Raw genomic sequence first — 25,459 nt, 5'->3', positions numbered from 1 at the left:
CGAACATTCGCACAGAAATTATGATTATGTATAAAGAGCTGCCACAGAGAAATGCGCTGAAACGCTAAAGCAAAAGTATAGGAAGCGGGATAAAGTTAGATGCAGATATAGCGAACTCAAGCAAACAGGAAGACATAAGAAGAATAACTGAATAAACATTTTTATAATGTACTTGTCCAGAACTATGGTCTGGAAGTGGTTGTCGTAAGGACTTTTGCTCGAGTGGTGAAGATATCACTATCCTTTGTATTCAAAATATCTTTCATTTCAGATTTCAGCGCTTGATCATGTATGACCAAAACCATGTGAATTGTTATTGAAAAAGTTATATGTTGATAATCTCACATTAAAAAATAGCACTTCGATTAGCAAAAATCTGTAGTTCACTATTTAAATAGCCTCCGCAGCACAGACAGAAAGTATAAGGTATGCATTCATGGTTTGAACTAGTGCTAAAGCGTATCATGGTTTGAACCATTTTGAAATCATTCGAAATTAGCATCTCATTGGTAGGAAATCAGCCTAAAACAGTGAATAGAATATTTAGGTATACACTGGGGTCGCGGATTTTTGGGATTTACGCGTTTTTTACCCGATTTTTCGAAAAAGTCTTGAAATCACATGAAAATTGTAAAAAGTTGATTTTTGATCGATTTTTGCAAAAGTCGTTTTTTACGCGGATTCTTTTCGGAAGTCTTTTTCAAGGGAAAAGACTAAGAGTATTTAATGAAGGTACGATGCTGGGTCATTAGAGCGAAGGCGGTTAGTCCCAAAGGTCATTTGGCCACAGCCGATTTGAAAAATGACAAGTGAGAACGAGAAATGATAAATGAGATCCGAGAAGTGGGATGGAAGCGACAAATTCGAAGTGAGATTGAGAAGTTAGAAATTAAATACGAGAAGTGAGATGTACGATGTGAGAAGTGAGAAACGAGAAGTGATAAGTAAGAGCCAAGAAAAGAGAAGCTATAAATGAGAAGTGAGAAATTTGATGCAAGAAGTGAGATGTAAGATGTGAGAAGTGAGAAGTGAGAAACTAGAAGTGATAAGTGAAAGCCGAGAAGTGAATGGAGCGAAGTGAGTTGTGAGAAGTGAGATATGAGAAGTGAGGAGTGAGAAATAAAAAACAATATGTGAGAAGTGAGAAGTGAGAAGCAAAAAGAGAGAAGTTAGAAGGGAAAAGTCATCAAAATCGGCTGAGTTAGTTCATACTTACTGACCACTTTTCGTGACGGTCTTAAATTTGATTCTGCTAAATACCAACCCCCCTATTTTTTCCCGTGAGACGTATTCTACGTCAAAAAATTTCCATTGGAAATTTAAAAGAATTTCCTATGTAGATTCATTAATGTTGCCCAGGATTTTGAAAATAAATTTTAGAGATTCTGTAAACAAAAGTCAACTGGATTTTTTTCTAATTTATACTTGGAATTCTTCGGAATTTGATGTTTATTGGAATTTTCATCGTAAATATGCATTTCGGATCCTTCTACGGATTCTTCTAGTTCTTCAAAATTTCTACCGAACATTTTTCGGAACTCTTCCACAGAATTTCGGAAAAAAGTCGTTGAAATTCTAAAGATTTTTCCGTTGAGACTCCGAAGAATTTCTTGTCAATATTCTGAAGGGTTTCCCTTGCAACTCCAGAATAATTATTCTTGAAAATTCAGAAGATCTTGGAATTTAAAATTAATCCAACAATAAATGTAGGCAATAATTTAGGCTTAAGAAGCCTAGTTTTTATGATATTGAACAATTAGGATAATTGATCGAAAAATTTAATAATGCACCTAAATGTTCTAAATGCACAAAATTCTAGCAGTGTGTATGAAAAAGGTTATGACATAGAGAAGCTTGCATTTAAAAAATCAACATGAAATTCTAATTAATAATAATGCTTTCTAAATTCATAAAAGGGTCTTAGAACTAAGGATATTAGCGATATAGATATAGAAAAAAATTCAGTGTTCCAGAAAAAAAAACACTCCAATCCCTAAAACAATCTAGGTTAAATAATAGTGTTATAATAACAATTGAAATTCAATTCCAAAACAAATCTCATGCCTTTAAGAACGGATTGGTCATGTATGCCCAGCGTTTTAGATTGTCTATAAAATCACAAAAGAGAGCTAGGCCTCCATTTTCTTCAGCAAAATTGTTCATCTAGATATTGGCTTTACAGAAAAAAATATGGGAGCTCAAATTTGACTGCCCCTAAAACTCAGATATCCGAGACCTTGGGAAGATTTCGATTCTAAGAGCATGCAAATGAAGTTGAAATGTTTGAATCGTAAACCACATTGTTTCATCATTCTGAATACTCAGATAAGATGGGTCATCCTGAACGTTGAGCCAGTGATTAATATTCAGGAATACGAGATGCTCAAGGTACTCCAAAACGTTCTCAAGTTCAGCCCACGATATCCAGATCAATCAAGACATTTGCAATGTCTTCATCATCGGTATATACCCAATTCGATGCAATAAGCATATGATCCTGATTTCCATTAACATGAGATCCAAGAGACAAGGTACCCAAAATTATCTAGAGTCAACATCAAGTTGCACAATGACAATGAGGTTTGTTCGCAAACTTTTTTTATAGGGCCTAAGATGCACTGGGTTTACGGACTTGAATGATTAAGTAATTCAAATTACGACTTCCAGGACGTTTTGTATAAGCTAAAAAGTCTGTAGTAGCTTGTATAAATAATAATGGAAGTCATATCAACCCAATGGACCTACTGGGATATTATATTATACATCATTCATATGTTGGTTAATTGGATAAATCGAATGATCCGAACTCCAAAATAATAATTGGTCTATAATACATTCATTACTCTATGAGTCGCTTATGAAAGGACCATTGACTAAAGCATATTCGATATGTGGAATAGAAGTTCCTTGGAAAATTATTCGAAGAACCATCAGAGTAACTGAGAAAATATGTTTATTATGACATCATTGGCTTCCACGAGTCGATATTAAAATAAAATTTCAATGGAGAATTAGAACTTTTGAGAGATGAGCCAGCTCTGAACTGAAAATCTATTTAATAAAGAAACAAATAGAAATTTTACATAATGAAATAAATTTACAATAAAGAAATCAGGGCATGAGTATTAAATAAATATAGAATTTCTATGCAAAACAGTAAACAGTTGAAAATTTTCCACAAAACAATAATAAATTAACACTTGTAAAAGCAAACATTGCAATTATAAAATAATAATCTATATAATAAAATTGAGTTGAGATTTCCTTCCTGACGATTTAACTCGCGATCGGGTTGACCGATATGCAAGATTTTTCCCTAATCGATTCGTTTTGGGATCCGCAAGGTTTGTATGTACAAAAAGTAGGTGAATTTAACGGGGAAATGTAAAAAGTCAATAAAATACAATTTTTACAGCTGTTGAGGAAAACAAACGCACGGAAATTGATCTAGAGTGCGGTGCTGCAAATAGTTCATTGTGACATTTGCAACACCTGGACAATGCTGGGTTTCTTTCACATCAATAAAGAGCAATGAAAAAATAAGAAAAACATTGAGAAAATACTAATAAGCAATCAAATTGTTAACATTTTCCATGAACTTCAAACGCTTTTAAAGAAGAGGTAATCTGTGGAAAAATGCTCAATTTATATATTATTTTATATTCTTTAATGGAAAATTTCCTTTTTTTTAATGCTCTTTATTGATTTTTTCGTGGAAAGGTTTTAATTTTTGGTAAAAAAATATATTTATTTTGAGGAAAAATTATTTATTGCTAATACTGATTTATTTATGGAATGTTTGTATTTTTTTCCGTGAAACATTTCGATTTCTTTATGGAAAATTCTTCTCAAATTCTTCTCAATTCTTCTCAAAATTCATAATTGCAATTTTTGGTTTTAAAAGTGTTGATTTATTTTTGTTTTGTGGAAAATTCTTAATTGTTTATGAAAATTTTGCATTGTTTGTAGAAAATTTAATATTTTTTTATTGTTCATACCATGATATTTATTTATTGGAAATTTCCTAATTGTTATGGAATTTTTTTTTATAAATTTTTAAGCAGGGTTTCTACTTCAGACGATATCGTATCCAGGCCTGGTAGCGGGTCACTTTTTAGTGACTTGGTCACTTTTTTCGGGCAAGTCACTAAAAAGTCCCTTTTTTCGACCTCAAGTCACCTGGACAATGCTGGGTTTCTTTCACATCAATAAAGAGCAATGAAAAAATAAGAAAATTTACATTGAGAAAATACTAATAAGCAATCAAATTGTTAACATTTTCCATGAACTTCAAACGCTTTTAAAGAAGAGGTAATCTGTGGAAAATGCTCAATTTATATATTATTTTATATTCTTTAATGGAAAATTTCCTTTTTTTTAATGCTCTTTATTGATTTTTTCGTGGAAAGGTTTTAATTTTTGGTAAAAAAAATATTTATTTTGTGGAAAAATTATTTATTGCTAATACTGATTTATTTATGGAATGTTTGTATTTTTTTTCGTGAAACATTTCGACTTCTTTATGGAAAATTCTTCTCAATTCTTCTCAAAATTCATAATTGCAATTTTTGGTTTTAAAAGTGTTGATTTATTTTTGTTTTGTGGAAAATTCTTAATTGTTTATGAAAATTTTGCATTGTTTGTAGAAAATTTAATATTTTTTTATTGTTCATACCATGATATTTCTTTATTGGAAATTTCCTAATTGTTATGGAAATTTTTTATAAATTTTTAAGCAGGGTTTCTACTTCAGACGATATCGTATCTTAGAACATCGACTCATGGAAGGTCTATTGTAGCTTGTGAAAGTAATAAATGAAATCGCATCGGCTCAATGGTCAAGAAGGCGAGGTGCGCAGCGGGCAAGGTGGATCGATCAGGTGGAAGATGACTTGCGGACCCTCCGTAGACTGCGTGGTTGGCGACGTGTAGCCATGGACCGAGCCGAATGGAGAAGACTCTTATATACCGCACAGGCCACTTCGGCCTTAGTCTGATTAAATAAATAATAAATAATCGGCTCAATGGACTTGCTTGGATGCTTAGCGATGTACGGATACATCGTTCAGAACTTGGTTGATCGGGTCGTTTCAAAACTCCGTAATATCATGTCTCATGATTACATAGATATTTGTGGATATATTCTCAGTTTAGGACATTTTGTTTCTTGGCATGATTTTTAATACTTTCCATGTAAACAAAAATCGTCCTGAAAGGTTTAAATACCAAAATATAACAATAAATTCTAGAATACCAAAAGGAACCCAAAGATATTAAAGACTGTAGATATAAAATGAAAACTAGCATTTAATGCCAAAAAATAAAAAAAATATAGGGTTAATTTGGAAAGTTTCTAAGCCATTACAAATTTTTCTAGAAATTTTTATAACATATTCGCGAGTCCACATTTTTTTGTATCCTGGTGCATCGAAGGTGTGCGAGTTCTAGATATCCTAATACCTGATACAGATTACAACATGATAACATTAGAAATACTAGAATAAGAGATCGGCAAAGACGCCATCTTGTCTCCAATCGAACCGTCAAAAGCGGTTCCATTTCGACTTGTTTACTTTTTGCATCCATAAGAAGCAAGCAAAAAGTTCAAGTGCTGCCAGTATTATTTTCACGATTTCATGCATTTTCATACGTTGCCATTTCGTCAGTTTTTCACTCCGCCGGTCTCTGGTTATACGGTTGCTAGATAACATCATCAAAATGTTAGAATTCAGATCAATTTCTTATGCGAAAAATGTAAGCTATCAAACAATACTTGTATAAGAATCTAACATTTTCGCATATGCCCAGTTCTTATACAGGTTTTGGTAGATTCTTATACAGAATTGTTAGAAAATCTAACATCCGCTGGTTGGGTGTGAAAATTTATAATTTAGTTTAGTTTGATTTTGAATCAGTTGAAATTCCTGTTTTTGTCCATCTTCAAAATTGATCGGGTTAACCATATGTTTTAGTTATATATCTTATTTTTTATTTTTTTTGTTTTTGAAAAAAAAAGCATGGTAAAAAATTTCACTGTGCATATTTTAAATTGCCATAAAACCATAGATATAATTATCAAGATGTTGGGGTCAGAGCAAATTAGTACTCATTTTATGGTTGCAGTGTACTAAACTCACTGGTACCCAGCGGTACCCAGTGAAACTAAGCAAACTTTGATGTAAATTTGAATTTGTTCTAATTGATCACCGTCGCCATGGGTATCATCATACTTGTTTATTTATGATTTTCCCCAGGGAGTCGGTGAATTCGTGAAATCATCTGTTTATTAGTTCCATTTATAATGTAATAATTGTATATTTTCTATTATTTTAGGTTTAAATGACTCAAATTTTATGTCCCCTGTACCGCCCAATTCCGATATTGGTCCAAACAACATCCTAGCAAACAACTAGCAACGGAAAGGAAAGTCTTTTTCTGCCTCGATTTTCAGGATGTTAAGTGTGTAGACTTCAAAAGACGGGAAGGGCTTGAGCATAGAATTTAATTTTGAATGCCCTTTTGTACAAAATTCATTCACGAAAACATTTCAACAAAAGGGTGGTTGACGGCTGGTCGGGTGACGGGCAGCCAAGCTGCGCCAAGGTGGATTGAAGTCAAACGCAATGCCGCTCGAAAAGGACAATCGGACATTTCAGTAATCGTAACTGGCGAGTCGGATGGTGGTACGGCTAAAAAACGGCGTGACTATTTACTCCCGACTGGAGGGTGGACCACGATGCAGTCAACGGTCTACGGTAAACGCTGTTTTACCGGTCGGTGTGATGCCGGGCGATAAGATTGCTAACAGGTGGATGCGCAATCGTGTTGCTAGAAGATGGCCATCTAACCAGCCGTAAACCATATCTCACAATACGGGGCAAAATTGTTATACAAATTGGTGTTACGGATCGTCTACAGACTTCAAAAGTTCAGATCAATCCCGAAGATTACAGACTGAATCGCATATTTCTCGAATCTCTGTCATAAGATCGGGAGGAATTCTCGGTGGATTTTTTAAAGTAGTCCCTGGGGGAGTTCGGGGGATTTCTGAAGGGAATTTATTGTGCAATTCATGGTAGAATATCGGAGATATAACCAGATGAATTGGGAAGTATTCATGGAGGAATTAACCGATTAATTCCTGGGGGAATTTCCGGACGAGTTTGGATTTTCTGGAGGAATTTCTGTCAGGAAATTTCATGGGTAAATTTTACGAGGGTACACACTAAGTTTTTCTTTCTCGAGCCTGGCAAAATCGGGCACCACTCCCAAGCAACCAAAAGTTCACATTTTACTTAAATTTGTTCCTAACCGAACCAATAAGTTCACTCTTGGTTCACATCGAGTTCCTAACACCTTAACAGAACTTCAAAGTTCACTTTTGCGCTCCAGCCATACAAAAAATTACTTAAAATGCAAGCTGATTAAGCCAAAACATCCCATCTTATCCGTACTTTTGGTTGCTTGGGCTGTACCTCAGTAAAATTCAGAACTGAAATTTGACAGAAAAATTTGTTTTTTACTGATTTTCAGCAACATATTTACCGTATCTCAGCAACTGAGACGTCACTTTTACTGAGATCTCGGTTTGCTGAAAATCGGCGGTGCTCACCTCGAGAAAATTAACAAAAAATGCTGAGATCTCAGCGAAAAAATTAAGTGCGTTATGATACAGGTTTATCCAAGCCAAAATATCCCGAAAAAGACCGCACATCCGATTTCGCCTGTGTTGCGGGAAATGCCGTCTTCGAGAAACTTTGTGGACTAGAAAAAGAATCAGAATTTTAGAGAATTTTTAAGAAAATATCCGTAATTTCCCGAAAGAATTATTGGTATTTCTGAACCATTTTTTTGGAAGAATCTACGGGGCAGTTCCTGTAAAAAGATTAAGAAAAACTCTTGTGAATTATGTTTATCCCGTGAAGCCCCGATCCTAGTTTTCGCCGCTGTCGCTGACGCTAGGCCGCTGTCCGCATTATCATCCGGCATATCTCCGATCGACTGTTTGCATCGTAACCCGTTAGCTGTATCACTGACTCGGCTAAACACCGACCGCTTTACCGTCCAGCCACCATTAGACTGACGCCGACCTTTTCGCTCCATAGTTCGCTAGCCGATTCACCGTTTGACCACCCGTCGATTGCTAACCGTTTCCTACTCGTAACATACTCGTCGGCATCTACATTACACAACCGCCCATCGGCCAAACTAACGAATGGCCACCTATAGCACCTCCCTGTAAGGCTGTGAACCATTCCACCGATTCGTTTAACTTTTAGTTAAAATTTGACAGTTCGATGGTTATTTCGCCGTGGTTAAAAATAACCATGCTCCGGAGCATGGTTAGATTTGACAGTTCAATAGTTAAACTTTGTTCGCGAGAAAATTGGCGCCAAATCCATTTCGTTTCGAATAACTACCAATCTGTCAAAACTCAAATGGGTCGGCTTCGGAGTAAAATTTCAACCACGATGGGAAAATAACCATCGAAGTGTCAAATTTTAACTAAAAGTTAAACGAATCGGTGGAATGGTTCACAGCCTAAGTGTTTCAAATTTAAACTCCTAAATTCACCGGAAATCTACAAAATTTGATCATCCACGAAATCTATGGTATGGCCTAACATCCGGAGATACGGAGCAAAAGAGACCTTCTGCGTCCACCCCGGGCGGCTGTCGTTCGTGGCTAGAGCAGCAACTAGGGGTTAAGGCAAGTTCCCATCTGGATATGTGCAGTCCCGGGGCCACACAATTAGTCTCATTATCATTTGGTTTCTTATATGCATGCTTGAGTACAGGTCGAAGTTGAGCTGAAAGAAATAATAATGGTTTAATAAAAGTATTTGGGAAATATTTAGAAACGGTGTAGATTTTGACCAACAACCACTTCTATACGGTTTTTATTTTAGAATATTGTTTTTGTTTGGTGAAAAATTCGTTGCTATGACAGCAGTTCTAAACCGTGTACTAAGGGGGTATCAAATAATTACGTATTGGGTACCAAGGATTGCCCATAGTCTATGAAACTGGAACCATAAAATAATCGCCAGTTTCATATTGATTGTTAAAACATTCTTTGATGACATATAAGATGTGTACTTGGTCAAGATTTTCATTAAAACATGTTTTTGTTTTTAAATACTTTATTTTCTAATGCTGAAGGTGCGTTGATATTACCAGATTACCAAGGAGCAAATGTGGTTTTGATTTTTACTATAGATTCATATCCTGTGTGGGTGATTCAAACTTGCGGCATGACTGTGCTTTCTGTATTTACAGCTCTTAGGTGAATAGTTTTTACTTTCCGTGTGTGATATGTTGTTTATATACAAATCCGATGTGCTTTACTACAGGTGTGCGCTAAACCCTAAAGTAGTATTTGTTCAACGAAAATTCTCTCTTTTGAGAGAGAAACTCTCAGCTGGACTGCCGAAGACGGCCGAAGGCGGCCGAATGTGACGTCATGTCTGTTATACTCAGTACAATTTTTATAACATACGTGACGTTTCACTCCGCCCGCCCACTATGGGTGGCAATGTTTACATTATTTTTTCGACTAATACATACTTATAGGACTTTGGCCCACACCTTTACTGAAGCACATCGATACAAATCATAAAAATGGTAAAAATACTGGAAATATATGAAAAATAATATTCATTTTGATTCTAATTTACGCATAGGTACCTACTATTTAAACTGCCTCATGATAATTACGAATACAGCAAATCAAGCATAATTTTTCATAACGACGTATGTAACAAAAGTAAACAAAACGGGGTTTTTAATACAACGTGACAATCACACGCGGCTTTATATAATACGCATCGATTTTACTGATTTCAGATCTTAAAATTCTTAAATTTAATCTTTTTGCGAATCGACGTATGTAAAAATTTCTATTTTTGAAGTCTCACTATTACATACGTCGCTTTAACATATGGGAACTAAGAGCGACCTATGTAACAAAAAAATCAAAACAAAACAAAACTGCAGTTGCGTCAATCGTGCACTATGGAAAACCGACCAATGTACACCGACGTACGTGTAGCATACCGGTGTATGTATAATTTTATCGTTTTTCACAATGAATTTGAATGAACTGAGCTTTACTGCAGAGATGCCAGATTTGAAGACATGTCTTCAATTTGAAGACTTTTGAATCTCTGTGAAGACATTTATTTCGTGAAGACATTTTGAAGACTTTTCAAAATATTTGAAGACTTATCTACTTATTTGAAGATACTTGAAGACAATCAGCGAGACAAAACAAAGCGAATAGAAAATACAATTTTATTACTTACTTATAAGTTCTACGACTTCTATGTATAGATTAGGCCGATACAAATATTCAAAAACTATTTCGTCTCCCCCTCTCGAATTTTTTGGTCAGAAAGTAATATTTTGAGGGGGCACAAAAATAAAATTCGGATAATTTTGAGGGTTTTCAAAACATTTTGTAAGCCCTATAAGCATTCAACAGGTTTTGTAAGCAAGAGCTTCTCACGTCGCTGGTGGGCTAATTGGACTGGTGGGCACGCGTACAGATTTTGTTTTCATCGGGCAATGCTTCCGCAGTGTGCCCTTGAAATAGAAGGATGAGTAAACGTCAGCAGGCTCTATTTTATCTTAATTTTCACAAGTTCTTCTGAACTCCCACAATAAATCCCTTTTAATTTCCACAAAAAGCTTGTCTTAATTAATTTCCAAAGAAAATTCTTACGAATGTAAAAAAAAAAATTTAAATTGTTCTTGTGTTAAATGAATATTTCTCAAAATTTCCATGGTAAATTTCTACAGGAAAATCTTCTTAAAAGAAATTCAGAAAAAACACAAAAAATCGGTGGGATTTCAAGTAAAGACTCAGTAGTAATTTTCGTAGAAAAAATTTTGGACATTCTTCCAGTATTTTCTCTGAGAATGCCTCTATGAATTTCTCCAAAAAATCGTTCTGATATTCTTTCTGAAATTCTCCTGAAGTTCTGCCAGGAATTTGTCCGAACGTTTCAGGAATTTCTCCCAAAAAGCCTCCAGGATATCCTTTGGAATTTCCTCTAGGAGCTCCTCCGTAAAATCGTCCTGAGATTCCTGCGAAAGTACATCCAAGAATTCCTTCGGAAGATCTTCCAGAAGTTCCTCAACAACTCCTCCGATAGTTCCTTCACGAATTCATCCAGCAGTTCTTTGATGAACTCCGAAAGTTCTGACAGAAATTCTTCCGAAAGTTCTCCCAGGAATTCCTGCGGAAGCTCCTCTAGGGATCCCTTCCGAAGCTTCTCCATGAATTCCTTCTGAAGTTTGTTTAGGAACTCCTCTGGAAGACTTTCCAAGAATGTTGTCAGAAGATGCTCCAAGAATGCCTCCGGAAGCATACTATGATTTTTTTCTGGTAATTCCTGCAGCAATATCTTAAGAAGCTCCTTCAAGATTCCTCCGGAAGTTTCTTCATAGTTTTTTTTTTCAGGAATTCCATAGGAAATTCCTTCAGAAAATCCATCCGGAATTAATCCATCCGGAATTAATACTAAAGTTCCTACAGAAATTCCTTCTCAAGTTCCTCCAAGAATTTCTCCTGAAAATCCTCCAGCAATTCCTTCTGAAGTTCCTTCAGAAATTTCGCCGGAGTTTCCTCCAAAAAATCTTTTGGATGTTCCAACAGAAATTCTAAGGGAAATTTCTTCAGCAGTCTTCCAGAAGTAAATAGAAGTTCCATCCAGAAAAAATTCGAATATGTAATAAGAAGCTCCATCAGGAATTTATCCGGAAGCTGCTCCAGAAATTTAACCGGAAGATCCATCAGAAAATTTTGTGGATGTTTCATCAATTACTTCACGGTAAATTTTGAATCCCTCCAACGTTTTTTTTATAAAGAAATTTGGAAAAATTCCACGTGGAAATTCAATTAAAAAATCCGATGGAATTCTGATCAAAAACTGAGTAAAAAATCCAGGGGAAACTCGTTAAACACTGTCTTGTGAAAACTTTATGCTACGTTTTGACAGGGCAAGTGAATTGAACAACTCAGTTGAATTCAATTGACTTGCCAAAAGTTGAACATGTTCAACTTTCTTTTTATTCAAGTGAAATGAATTAAGGTGTTTACACGTTCCATTCGCGTCCGATTCAAGCGACTTGCTCAATTCACTTGCCTTGTCTAAACGTAGCATTACAGGATATTCTCTTGAATTCTAACAATTTGAATGTAAAAAAATAAACATTATTCCACATCAGTAAAACAAGGAGATGATTGAATTTACAAACCATTTGGATTTAGAAATTTCTCGCTGATAATCATAATTTTAATATTGAAGACATTTGAAGACATTTTTAAACGTCTGTGAAGACATCTGAAAATATCATCTGGCATCCCTGCTTTACTGTGAAGCACGCTTATTACGTGTCTTGTAATGATAATAGAGGTAATAAACTATAGAGGACGACTGTCGCTGCGGTTCCCTTTGTTTTCGTCCCCAAACATGTTGGGTACCTATCTGTCAAAACGTTCTGTTTTTTCCTTTGTTGACATTTAGTGCCCTATCCTTGCCAGCAAAAGATGTTTCGCCAGTGACGACAGCGACAATCTCCCTCTATAGTTTATTACCTCTATTGTAATGATGCATGCCAGCGGAAAAAAGTATTGAAAAAAGATTTAGTTTTAAAACAGTTTTAGAAAAAGTTTTGCCAACTTTCAGCAAAGGATTTCTCGAATCCTCATATTTGTTACATACGTCGTTATGAAAAATTATGCTTGAAATGATTAATTATTTTAGAGCGTCTTAGGGGAAATGCTACAAGGTTAAAATACTATTATTCTTCCATTTACTTCCACTATTAACTTTTTTACAGGGGTCTGCGAAGCAGCCATGTTTCTGATGCCAGCATCAAAATCATCGATTAATTTAATACGAAGGCGTAATCATAATCGTTGAAACCTGCCATTGAAAATATATTTTAGATATCATAATATTTTGGCAAAGTAGAGCGCTTGGTGTCAATTGAAACATGAAAATTTATTAAAGACATCAATATTCTTGTTAAAATACACCTCGCATTCATACTTTCGCACAAGTTCTTGAAAAATGATGAAAAATAATTACGTCTATTTGGAAAAAATCACTTCGGAATAGTGGTTTGTTTACAAAAAAGAATTGTCAGTGGGAAACCCAATTTCAATAGAACAATGGGAAACTCAAAGATGTTGGCTATTGTCAAACGTAGTGGGTAGGATTGGGGTTGCCAGATACTTTTTTATGTATCAACCACCCTACTGTCATCGCCTATCTCTCCAATACTCCATTGCACAGTGACGTCACGCACGACTTTTGACAGGTACTGGTCCTGTTGTTTACAGACGACTTTATTTTAACTTTGAGATATTTCTATCATTCTTTGAATTTTCTGATCGATAATTACCTAAACTTATCGATAATTACCAATATTTGAATGCGGAATGTACGGAATGTCTTCAACATCGTGAAATATGCAGATTTAATTTGAATCAAAAAAATTCTAAGTCCGAAACGTAAACAACAGGACCAGTACCTGTCAAAATAGTGAGGTTAGGTTTGCCGCGCGCAATGACCTATGGGAAAAAATGGTGGCTAACATCTCTGGGGTTAGCGCACGGTGGGCCCCACTGACAATTCAAAATTAGTAAACAAAAACATCATTTCAGGACTAATTTTCTGTGATGGAGTATTTGTTGTTATAAGGGTTATAAGCGATTTGAATGAATTTATTACTATTATCGTTATGTACCACGTATTCCGTGCCGTGAAAAATGGGTTTGATTTTCAATTTAATTGTAATAAGACCGTCATTAATCACAACAGGGATAGTACGGTGCAAAACAAATTTGAATATTTGGTAACAATATTGTTTCAGAAAATTACGCCCAAAGCAAAATAATCACCCTACTGTCATCGCCTATCTCTCCAATGCACGGAAGCTCTCAAGTACCCATTAATGGGTATTTTCGTACCCATTTTGAAGAAAAGCGGCATAACTCATTAAATGAGTAAACGCGATTTACTCATTAATGGGTATTTCCTCTGAACTTCAAATAATGGGTAATTTTTGCCCTTGAATTTCATTGGCGAAATGGGTAAATAAGCCCCATTTATAATTTTTGTATATTTGAGGTTATGTTACGTAAATGAACTCAGATTGTATAATAAGATTACTATCATAATTAAGAAAACACCAGCAATGACTTATTGTAATTTATTTTCTTTGGTTTGATTAAAACTTGGATCAAATTCAATTGACGTCATTCTTTTTCGTCATCGGGAAGCGAACTTGACTTCCACCTTCTCCTTCCGCAAATGGTGTTTTTCTCTACGTCGGACAATTTCGCAGAGGATGGTTTCGATTCTGAGGATACCAGATGCAGGGTCATTGTGCTCTTCAGAGGATATGTAGTATTAATATATGCGCGACCTCATAACAGTACTGTATTTTGTCGGTATTTCGCTGTAATGAACCATAAAGAAATCATTTACAGAAAAATCTATTGTTGTATGTTGCGAATGGAAAAACTTACTTCTCGGTTCAATTGAATCCTTCCACTTGACATCATTGGATGTCCAGTTTTTCAGCCGGAACTACTTCCGAATCGCACCGAGTTTGAAAAAAGCACAATAACAAACTCCTCTGTCAAAATGTTGGCGACGTTGAACAAATATTTCGCGGGTAATGTTTACGCATAAAGGATGGTCGATGGGAATGTGCATATTGCAGCTAATTAACCCATTTTATGTTCTCATAAAAAAAACATTATTTGACATCTTCATAACGATTCAAAAAATGAGTATATACTGTAGACCCATATAATGGTTACTTCCAAATGTCCGTGTGGGAAAAAATGGTGGCTAACATCTCTGGGGTTAGCGCACGGTGGGCCCCACTGACAATTCAAAATTAGTAAACAAAAACATCATTTCAGGACTAATTTTCTGTGATGGAGTATTTGTTGTTATAAGCGATTTGAATGAATTTATTACTATTATCGTTATGTACCACGTATTCCGTGCCGTGAAAAATGGGTTTGATTTTCAATTTAATTGTAATAAGACCGTCATTAATCACAACAGGGATAGTACGGTGCAAAACAAATTTGAATATTTGGTAACAATATTGTATCAGAAAATTACGCCCAAAGCAAAATAATAGCGTGAATTTTATGCTGGGACCAAAAGCATAGCTGTGCGTGTCATCCGGCTGGTATCAACAAGCAGATACGTATTTCGCACGGGGATGGCAAGCTACGCCATCTTTGTCACATCTTTTCTGAGTCACCAATACGAGTGCACTGCGAATGCAACACAAACAACTTCCAGGGTGAAAATGATATAAAACGAACGAAGGCATAGACAGTGCCTTACTCAAGTAGCATTCTAAAGAATTGAGCAAATAAGTTGAACATTATTAAGTTTAAAGCATGAAATCGAGTCTAAAATAGTTTTAATTTATAGTTCGTTCATTTTTTCTCTATTTTCTCATGATTGTATCATGTTGCATTATTGAATGAAATGGGCGTTTTGCATCATATTCTCCTGTAAAAACGTAAACATTCAAAATTCGCGCACATACTATTGCAAAATAAATCAGTATTGGGGTGATTTGACACTGGGGGATAAATTTATCACCCAGAAAAGCACGAACAGGCGAACCTGTCAAAACCCATAGTGAAAAAATTGGGTGTCGTTCCCCTGGTATTTCGTTTCCTACTTGGAAACTTCTTCAGTGTTTGTTATCGTCTAAGTCGACCCGGTGACAAGCGCGGTGTCATCATCATCAATAGACATAGCCCGCTGTCATCATTGAAACGCAGTATGAAAAAAAATTATAGCCCGGGACATCCTGGCTACGATCTGGCGATGGGCTAAACAATAGGATGTCAATAGCCTGGTCTAAGTCGATAGTTTCCAAGTAGGAAACGAAATACGTATCTGCTTGTTGATACATAAAAAATTTAATAGTGGAAGTAAATGGAAGAATAATAGTATTTTAACCTTGAATACAGCAAAGCCAATCTGTTTGAAAATATGGAATTTGAAGTGCTGGATTTGACAATATCCTGCCGTTTGTGCTTAGTTCCAATTGTGGACAATGCGATTGACTTGTATGCCGAACAGCTGATGGTACAACTTGAGACCGTTTTTCAAGTGTCGGTAGGTATCCAAATTCGGTATTATTGAAAAATCCATTTTTCTAATCAATAACTTCAATTTTGATTAGTTCCAAAAGGAGGAATGGTACCCACGCGCGATTTGTTCGGAATGTCAAACGCTGGTAGCAAAAATTCACAATTTTGTGCAGAAAGTTCGAGCCAATCAGGATTATCTGCAGTCGTTAAATTTATCGGAAGAGGAAGCACCAGAATTAAATTCAAAGGGAACTCTTGTCGTAATTGAGGAATGTTCGGGTGACGAGATAAAAGAAGAACCCATCTTAGCAGAAGACAATACAGTGGAGATCACTTCCGACAATGAAAACGATCAGCATCGGGAACCCACAGATGGCAACCAATCTGAAAGCGATGAAAAATGTGTTTCAGATGTATTACATTCGGAGGTCGAAATTCAGGATTGTTCAGAGGACGACACGGAAGACAAACCTACCTTAGCGGAAGAAAATACAGTGAAGATCATTTCGGACAAAGAAAACGACCAGCATCAGGAACCCACAGATGGAAACCTACCTGAAAATGATGAAATATGTAATTTAGATGAGACTACAGGAAAAAAATCCCCTGAGAAAAGGAAGTTGAAACAGAATCAGTCAGTTCGAACAAATCATTCCGAAGAAGACGATCTCATCAGACGTTACTATGAGTTTCGGTGTGATCTTTGTCCGAAAGAAGCACCAAATTTCAAAGCACTTTTAGCACACTTTAGAGAGAAGCATAACATCTGTGGTTATATAAAGTGTTGTAATAAAAAGCTGTATCGTCGTTGCCGCCTATTGGAACACATCTCAAAACATCTGGATCCGGATACCTTCCGGTGTGGTATATGTAACAAGGTTTACTCCTGTCGGACTAGCCTGGATTTACACAACATGCATATGCATCTATCGGACAGCGATAAACCCCATAAATGTCCGGTCTGCTCAAAATCTTTTGCCAAAGATTATCAGCTAAAGACTCACATGGTACGACACATAGCAGTCGAATGTCCAGAATGTGGACGGATCATGTCTAGTCGGTTGTCCCTACGAGAACATCTGATCAAGATGCATAGTCATGTTGGCCAAAAATCGTTTGTGTGCGACATCTGCGGAAAGGAGTTCCGTTCAAAACTTTCGTTCGAAAGGCATATTCTACTGCATCAGGGCATAGTGCCGGACAATCGGATTCAGTGCCACCTGTGTCCGCGGTGGTTGGCGAATAAAATAGGGCTGCAAAAACACATACGCACGCAGCATATCGAAGCCGGGGATAAATTTGTTTGTGGCGATTGCGGAAAAATTGCACCGAACTCGGCAGCCCTGCAGCAACACCGGAGAGTGGTTCATTCGGAGTTGAAATTCGCCTGTGAGATGTGTGGAAAGAAGTTCAAGAGAGCGATATCCCTGAAGGAACATCGGGCAATTCACACCGGTGAATCACTCTATTCGTGTCGATTTTGTCCAACAACCTTCATATCAAATGCCAACATGTATTCCCATCAGAAGAAAATGCATCCTGATGAGTGGCAGAAACGAAAAGCGGATATACAAGAGAAAACGGGTACGCTTTAGGTTTATGATTCTAGCGGTCGGACAAAGGTAAGTTAGATCACAAGAAAAACATGAATTAGATGTCTACAAATGTGCATTAGGTATATCTCGTTGATGGATATAGTTCTCTTCGAAAATTCCTTGTCCAAAAAAATTTAATCAATGGGGTGAATATGCAGTTCTTTCATCAATAATATTTTATTACGTAGTATCTATAGATTATAAAGTGTTTTTTCTAATCGATTAACCTAGCTGCCTTTTGCTTAGCCTCCATCCATTCCAGCGGATGTTTGCTCTTTCGGTGCTGATACAGATTCGCGTTCGAATTCATTTCCATGCCGCAGAACTCGCACGAATAAAGCTTCTCCCCCGTATGCGCCGCTGCCCGGTGTTCCTTCAAGTTGATGCCCCTCTTGAACTGCTTGCCACAGATCTCGCATTCGAACGTTAGCCCACTGTGGATGTTGCGCCTGTGGTTGACCATCGCCTTCATGTTGGGATACGTCTTGTGGCAAACGTCGCATTCGGCTTCTTTCGATTCATGTATTTCGATCATGTGGCGACGAAGCCTGTTCTTTCTGCTGATCCAGGTTTGACAAATCTCGCACCGGGCTCCGTCCTCGCGGGTCAGTTCCTTGTGCACCACACTGTGAGAGTCCATCGCGCCGCGGGATTTGAACTCTTTGCCACATACGTCGCATATGAACTGGCACTCTTCTTTGCTGTGCATGATGGACATGTGACTTTTCAGGTTGTAGACGTTCGAAAGATTCTTCTTACAAATTGGGCAATCCACTCGGTCGTGCAGTTTGAGATGGGATTTGAGAGAATTTTCTCTTTGAAATGATTGTGGACATTTTTCGCATTTGAACGGTTTATCCACGTCGGTAGAGTGCTTATTGGAGTGATGAACTCGTACGGCTTGTTGATCGGCAAATCCTTTGCCACAGATTTCGCATTTGCAGGGTCTTAGGTGGAGTTTGATGTGATGTAGAAGTTTAAATTTATATTGGAAGCTTTTGCTGCATTTAACACATTGGAGCGTCGGTTTGCGAGCGTGCTTTTTCTTGCTATGCATCTTAAGCTGCTTGAATGTTTCGAACACAATTGAGCACGTATCACAATTTAGTGTAAAATATTCCAAAATCAATCGATCATTTTCTGTAGGTAGCTCAGGCTCTACTGTACGTGGAGATGAAGACTCGGATTTGACGTCATCATCATCACCGGCCTCTTCTTCGTCATTATCCTGGATTTTCACGTCATCCGCCTCCGCCCTAACATTTTCCTCCTCCACGGAATGTATCGTTTCGAATTTTTCATCTCCAGAAGATTCTTCTTCTTTTACGTCCACCTTTACATCGACTTCTACGAATATTTCATTATTCACAGTAATATCCTCTTCTTCCTTGACCTCCGGGGGTGCAATCGTCGATAGCAGTTGTTCCTGGTTGCAACGTACGAGTTCTACAAACTCATGGAAGTCAGTAATTTTTATGAAACACTTTGCGCATACTTTTGATGGGAGCTGATCGTTTGTTGCAAACTAGAGAACGATTTAAAAAGGTTTTTTTATATTTAATTATAAAATCTGAGCCAATCTTGACATACCAAAACGTTGCATACAGCATTCAATTTGATGCGGAATGTCTCGTCGTTTATAGTCGATTTGGATGCCTTCCCTGTGGCAAGACATAATCGACATTTTCGGCTTATCCGATCTACTTTTGATTCCATTTTAACGTTATATTGATTTTGTATCACGATATTTTAAACAACATTAAAAATATAGATAAATAATTATACTGCACTCATAAAACGTCTAGTTTTGTTTGCCAACAATTTACGGTAGGTATCAAGAAAATACCAAGAGGTTATTGATAGAAACATTAAATTACTATCAGTTTACTCGGTTTACTCTTATGAAGTATATTTTGACTTGTGTAAGATCTCACAAATACTGTCATGATCTCATTCTCTTGGAAATAATGCCACGGAGTAAATTTTACATTCGTTTCAGGATCCAGATGTGTCACGGTCGTGGGTGGGAAAATGACGATTTGAGCAACAGTTCTGGTGTTGATGCACATTTTACATAATAATCAATTCGAAATAATAAAAATCTGGACTGAGTCCTCACATAATTTGTAAAATTGTCTTCGATGTTCAGAACCATAATATTGCATTTCCAATTAGCATGATTGTACATTTCGTAGTTGCAAATTTAAATCTTTTTCAAATCCAATTCCAATCCAAATCTAATCCAAATCCAATTACAATCCAAATCTAATCCAAATTCAATCCAAATCCAATTCAAATCCAACCCAAATCCAAATCCAATCCAAATCTAATGTAAATCAAATCCAAATCTACGGAGACGAGCCAGCCTCGGGCTGAAAGTCTCCTTAATAAAGACAAAAAAAAAGAGATCCAAATCTAATTGAAATCTAATGCAAATCCAAATGTAAATCAAATCCAAATCTACGGAGACGAGCCAGCCTCGGGCTGAAAGTCTCCTTAATAAAGACAAAAAAAAAGAGATCCAAATCTAATTGAAATCTAATGCAAATCCAATCCAAATATAATCCACATCCAATTCAAATAGAAAAAAATACGAGACTTCAGCATTTTATCATGATTTGTTCAAGCTAACGCGAACTCATTTTTATCTAATTTTTAAAAATCGGTGTATTTATTTGGTATCTAGTGGGTCGCAATCAATATGATATTCTGCTATGTGGGTCGCATATCCAAAAGTTTTGGAGCCTCTGTTCTAAACAAAAAGCCATTCAACTACATTAGTACTACAGATTCCTATAAGAATAATAAAACAATACTAACACAAGCATTAGACATTTATAAACAAACAGCACAACGATGTAGTTATCGTAGTTGAGTGCAGTATATGATTTCCGTTTTCAGTAACGGGATATAATAATATTTATTTACTCTTAATTTAGTATCTTCAAAAGTTCAACACTATGAATTTTAATCAAGTTCAGGTTGTCCACAAGTGTCGATTGTGTCTTGCTTCCGAAGGGTCACCTACATCCTCTATGGACGATCATATCTTCCGCACCAAATTGGATGCTGTTTGCAATTATGCGGTTTGTTTTGAACTTTTATTGTTTGTATCACTTCGTTTGCAATATTCATTGTCGCATTCTGTTTTTAGTTCGTTTCCAGTGATGATCTTCCATCGAAGGTTTGTTTGCAATGCACTTCAAAAATCACAGACATGTACGAATTCTTGCAAACCGTTGTTTGTAATCAGAAAATGTTGCATTCCATGGTCAAACCCATTTTTCCCAAAGAAGATACGCCCCCAAAAAATGAGATATTCTTGGAATTAGCTTATGAAATTAAGGAGGAGCCAACAATTAAACAAGAGAATACTTCTGAGGATGAACATATTGTTGACTCCATTATAACTGCAGAACTATGCAAAGTTGTTGAGGACAGTAAAGAATCGGAATTATTTGAAAAGCCTGCCGAACCCTTGAGTGACGACATTTTAATCAAACAGTATTTCAATCTCAGCTGCGATGAATGTTCAACTCCATTTGATACCTACAAGCAGTTTAGTGAACACTCAAGATTAAACCATAATCAAAAACCTACCTTACATTGCTGCAACAAAACATTCCAAATCAAGCACAAAATTCTACGGCATATTAACACGCACCTGCGGCCCTTCAAATGCGAAGAGTGTGCCAAGACATTCACCGATGCACATGCCCTACAGGTTCACAAAATCGGCCAGCACTTGTCCAGCGAAGACAAACCATTCAAATGCGACAAATGTCCGAAGTCTTTCCAAAAACAACAATTACTTCGGTCGCACCTAAAACTGCACGAACGGGTGGATTGTTCGATTTGCAAGAAGAGCTTTTCGAACGTGTACGCCATGAAGAATCATACCAAGATGTTCCACAGCGAAAAACAACCGAAGTTCATTTGCGACGTTTGTGGCAAAGAGTTCAAATCGTACAATCAGGTGGAAACGCATCGAGTCGTTCATATCGAACCGACTCTCGAGGATGGCGCACGGTGCGAAATCTGTCACACGTGGATCAGCAGAAAGAACCGATTGCGTCGACACATGGTTGACATCCACCAGTCGAAGGAGTCCGAATGCGACATCTGCCACAAAACATACCCAAATGTGAAGGGAATGAAGAAGCACCGGAACAGTGTGCACGTTGGGCTGAACTTTGAGTGCGATCTGTGTGGGAAGAGGTTCAAAAAATCTCTAAATCTGAAGGAACACCGGGCTTCGGCGCACACCGGCCAAAAGTTGTACTCGTGCGAGTTCTGTGGATGGGAAATGAACTCGAATGGCAATCTATACTCCCACAAGAAGAAAAAACACCCGCAGGAGTGGATGGAGGCCAAACAGAAAGTGGCACGGTTGAAAGAATAATAGGAGACAATTATGCAAATTAATATATCTGTTCCTTCGTATTATAGCACCTTAAATTGTCGAATAAATTCATAAACAAGTTTGATAATAATCAAATACATGCATTAATTTCTTAGACTATGTGTTTCGTGTTTATTTACCTAATAAAAATTAAAAAACACATTGGAAAAAATAGAGAATATTTTTTTTTATGTGCAGAGATACGGGTATACAATGTTCCTCAAAGTTGTAATTCAACCAGTTTCTAAGAATTCTGTTTTTACACGATTTTTTTCGCTCGTAATTTTGATCTTGTGACTTCAGTATGTCACCAAAGACTTGCAACTTGTTTCAAAAAATCCTAAATAATTAAAAAAAAACACATGGTAACTAATATGCGTTAAACATTTAGGATGCTGGATGAGTGTAAAATTGAGAAAATTTAAATCGTGTAAAAACAGAATCCAGTGTACTAAGACTGGAAAATTTGAGTAGAACTGGTTAATGAATAAAAATTATCGACTAAACGGAAACTATGATGTTCTATGACGTAACATAAATCGCTCTGGAAAGAAGTCGAAAGAAATCAGAAAGTTGAATATCATCTTTTAGCATTAGCATTGTTACGGTGTAATTCGTAGATTGGACACTAGTGATACTCATGTTTTACTTTTGAGATCCTTTTTTTTTTTTCAATTTCGTTTATTTGGTAGGCTCAGGCGTGTATAACACTTTACGGAGCCACGTTTCTTTGAGATATGTACAATCGACATAATCTTATTATTAAATTAGTAAGAGAGGGAAATAAGCCAACGTACTCGTGGTGACTCGAGGTTAGGTTTACAATGTTTAAGGATGGACGGGGATTAGGATTCGGGAATCAGGGAATCATCATAATCAAGGAATTTCAGCAGCTCATCCGTTCATTTGGCGTCGGGGACGATGTGGTGTGTCGTCGTGCTCGAAGAATGGTTCGAATGGGAGCATCTTCCGGACGGCCAGAGCTACGGCGCTCTACGGGACAGACAGACAGAGACAAAACAAAAAAAACTTTGAGGAAAAGAAAAAAAAACAAAAGTATTAGACTTTTATGTCAGAGGAACAAAGAAAACTATAAATGGCTTGCATATAGACCACATCACGATCCCCCAAAACACCTCTTATCTCCTGGAAGGGTTGTTTACCTCGGGCCACTAGGGTATCCAATAATTGCTCTCTGGAGACGTCGTTTTCCGAGCAGAACCAAACTACGTGATCGATGTCATCATAACCGGCTCCGCACCTACATAAGTTGCTATCGACAAGGTTTATTCTGTACAGATGTGCGTTTAGTGAATAGTGATTAGACATAAGTCTCGACATCACGCGAATGAAGCCTCGACTTAAGTCCTCACCTCTGAACCACGCTCGCCCAGAAACTTTTGGAACTATAGAAAATAGCCACCGTCCAAGTTCGTTGTGTGTCCAATTTCTTTGCCAACTTTGAAGAGTACTCTGACGGACTAATGGGAAAAACTCGTTGCTCGAGAATTGTCTATCATAAACCTCACCTTCCTGTGCGCCCACCTTTGCCAGCGAGTCTGCCTTCTCATTGCCGTAGATTGAGCAGTGAGAAGGGACCCAAACAAAGGTAATCTTGAATGATCTTTCGAGCAAAACACGCATCTGCTCTCTTATGTTTGTAAGAAAGTAAGATGCGTGCTTAACAGGTTTCATCGACCGGAGTGCCTCGATAGAACTAAGACTATCCGAGAAGATGAAATAATGGTGTACGGGCTGATTGGAAATTATCCCCAAAGCGAAGTTAACAAGGGCGTAGCCAAGGGGGGGGCAGGGGGCCGTCGCCCCCCCTAAATTGTGGAAAGATTGAACGGGTACAGAAATGAATTCCCTCAAACATGTGCACTTTACGATCCAATCATATACAGAAATAGGTGGTTGAAATTCAAAAAATTCCCAAAACTTATTAGGGCATCCAGGATCCATAATATATGAAAGTTCAAAACAACTCGAAACATTTCGGGCTCAAAAATTCTCCTTGAAATCCGTCTAGAGATTCCCCTGAGAACTTCTGAATTCCTCCCGAAAGTTATCCACAAATTCCTCTGAAAATCGTTCGAAAATCCTTTTCATGTAATTGTAATTCCTCCTTATCTAGAAACCCCCCACTACATTTTTTTTTGGAAATTCATGAGGAAATTCTTTGAAGATTTCTTTTCTTCTCTCCAAGATTTACTTCTAGATATTTTTTCGGCTACTCTCTCTTCAGGAAGAATCCGGCATTTACTTCAGGCATGCATTCGAGAGTTCCGTCAAGAATACATACGGGATTTCTTCCCAAAATTCTACCAGAAGTTTCTTCAAAAATTTATGACGGAAATCCTCCGATTTAGCTCCATAATTTCACTTGTAAATCTATAAGAAATTCCATCGGAAATTCTTCTAGGAACTTCTCCGGATATTCCTCTCGGAACTCTTCCTAGCATTCCAATCTGGAATTCTTTTCGCAATTACTTCAGAATATCGTTAATCCTCTAGAAATATCTTCATGAATTTCTCCTGGAATTCGTCCAAGTATTTTCCCAGAAATTCTTACAGGTATTTTTTCGGGAGTTTCTTCAGGTACTTCTCCAGGAATTCTCTCAGGAATTTCTCCGGGAGATTTTCCGCGGAAGTGTACTAGAATTCCTTCCGGACTTCACTCGGAATTTACTCGGATATCTGCCAAGAGTTCTTCCAGAAATTTCTTCGGAACAATCCGCAGGGATTTTCTTCAGCAATTCATCTGGGAATACTTTCAGGATTTCATCTGGGAATTTCTACATTAATTCCTCTTGGTATTTTTCTGGGAATTCCTTCTGATATTTTTTCGGAAATTCTTTCAGGCACTTTTCTAAGAATTATTTCAGGACTTCCATGTGGGAATTCCTCCGGAAGTGCTTGTGTGAGTTCCTCCGGGAGTTCTTCCAGGAGTTTTCCCAAAAAATTCTCCGGTAATACTTCCAGGAACTTTACAGGGAATTCCTGGACGATATTTGGCAGGAATTTCACGGAAAATGGGATTTCGGAAGTTCCTTCAGAAATATTTTTTCTCTTCCACTAGGGTATTCCACCGGATGTTCCTCTGAAGTTCCACCAGTAGTTCCTTCGGGAATTCAATCAGGCTTTCTTCCAGGAATTCATTTAGCATTTCTTTAGGCATTTATCTACAAATTCCTCCAGAAGTTCCTCAGAGAATTTCTCTGGGAATTCCTTACGGGAATTCCTCCGGGAGGTTCTTTTAAGAATTCTTACGAGAGTTCCTCCAGGATTTCTTACGGAAGGTCCTTTGGGAGTT

The 25,459-nt window shown here is 37.1% G+C and overlaps 3 protein-coding genes across 4 annotated transcripts; 2 read left to right on the top strand and 1 right to left on the bottom strand.

The window, feature by feature from the left end:
* The first annotated feature begins 9,272 nt into the window (after positions 1 to 9,272).
* On the top strand, positions 9,273 to 17,824 carry LOC134218392 (transcription factor grauzone-like). 2 transcript variants are annotated; one of them, XM_062697328.1, is made up of 5 exons: positions 9,273 to 9,334; positions 9,615 to 9,623; positions 9,683 to 9,728; positions 16,028 to 16,171; positions 16,239 to 17,824. In XM_062697328.1, exons 4-5 carry the CDS (start codon positions 16,046 to 16,048, stop codon positions 17,739 to 17,741), a joined length of 1,629 nt encoding a protein of 542 aa, XP_062553312.1. In that variant the 5' UTR covers positions 9,273 to 9,334; positions 9,615 to 9,623; positions 9,683 to 9,728; positions 16,028 to 16,045; the 3' UTR covers positions 17,742 to 17,824. The 2 variants fall into 2 exon arrangements, with proteins under 2 accessions (XP_062553312.1, XP_062553313.1); XM_062697329.1 differs by lacking the exons at positions 9,273 to 9,334; positions 9,615 to 9,623; positions 9,683 to 9,728 and having other exon boundaries at positions 15,773 to 16,171.
* Positions 17,825 to 17,894: 70 nt separating this feature from the next.
* Positions 17,895 to 19,654, bottom strand: LOC134218393 (transcription factor grauzone-like). The gene is made up of 2 exons (XM_062697330.1): positions 19,332 to 19,654; positions 17,895 to 19,266 (listed from the first exon to the last, which is right to left on the bottom strand). The coding sequence occupies exons 1-2, from the start codon at positions 19,455 to 19,457 to the stop codon at positions 17,956 to 17,958; spliced, it is 1,437 nt and encodes a 478-aa protein (XP_062553314.1). The 5' UTR covers positions 19,458 to 19,654; the 3' UTR covers positions 17,895 to 17,955.
* Positions 19,655 to 20,606: 952 nt separating this feature from the next.
* On the top strand, positions 20,607 to 22,239 carry LOC134214179 (zinc finger protein 85-like). The gene is made up of 2 exons (XM_062693594.1): positions 20,607 to 20,827; positions 20,896 to 22,239. The coding sequence occupies exons 1-2, from the start codon at positions 20,702 to 20,704 to the stop codon at positions 22,141 to 22,143; spliced, it is 1,374 nt and encodes a 457-aa protein (XP_062549578.1). The 5' UTR covers positions 20,607 to 20,701; the 3' UTR covers positions 22,144 to 22,239.
* Positions 22,240 to 25,459: the final 3,220 nt, after the last annotated feature.

This window comes from Armigeres subalbatus, chromosome 2 (assembly GCF_024139115.2).
Source record: "Armigeres subalbatus isolate Guangzhou_Male chromosome 2, GZ_Asu_2, whole genome shotgun sequence".
NCBI classification, from domain to species: Eukaryota; Metazoa; Arthropoda; class Insecta; order Diptera; family Culicidae; genus Armigeres; species Armigeres subalbatus.
Note: the sequence above shows the minus strand (reverse complement) of the source record. Positions and strands in the feature narration are given on the sequence as shown.

Excerpts from the sequence above, each read along its gene's own strand:
- LOC134218392 (XM_062697328.1), top strand. The coding sequence starts at position 16,046 with ATGGAATTTGAAGTGCTGGATTTGACAATATCCTGCCGTTTGTGCTTA. Across the intron at positions 16,172-16,238 it reads AGACCGTTTTTCAAGTGTCG|TTCCAAAAGGAGGAATGGTA; the intron begins GTAGGTATCCAA and ends AATTTTGATTAG.
- LOC134218393 (XM_062697330.1), bottom strand. The coding sequence starts at position 19,457 with ATGGAATCAAAAGTAGATCGGATAAGCCGAAAATGTCGATTATGTCTT. Across the intron at positions 19,267-19,331 it reads ATGCTGTATGCAACGTTTTG|TTTGCAACAAACGATCAGCT; the intron begins GTATGTCAAGAT and ends ATCGTTCTCTAG.
- LOC134214179 (XM_062693594.1), top strand. The coding sequence starts at position 20,702 with ATGAATTTTAATCAAGTTCAGGTTGTCCACAAGTGTCGATTGTGTCTT. Across the intron at positions 20,828-20,895 it reads ATGCTGTTTGCAATTATGCG|TTCGTTTCCAGTGATGATCT; the intron begins GTTTGTTTTGAA and ends TTCTGTTTTTAG.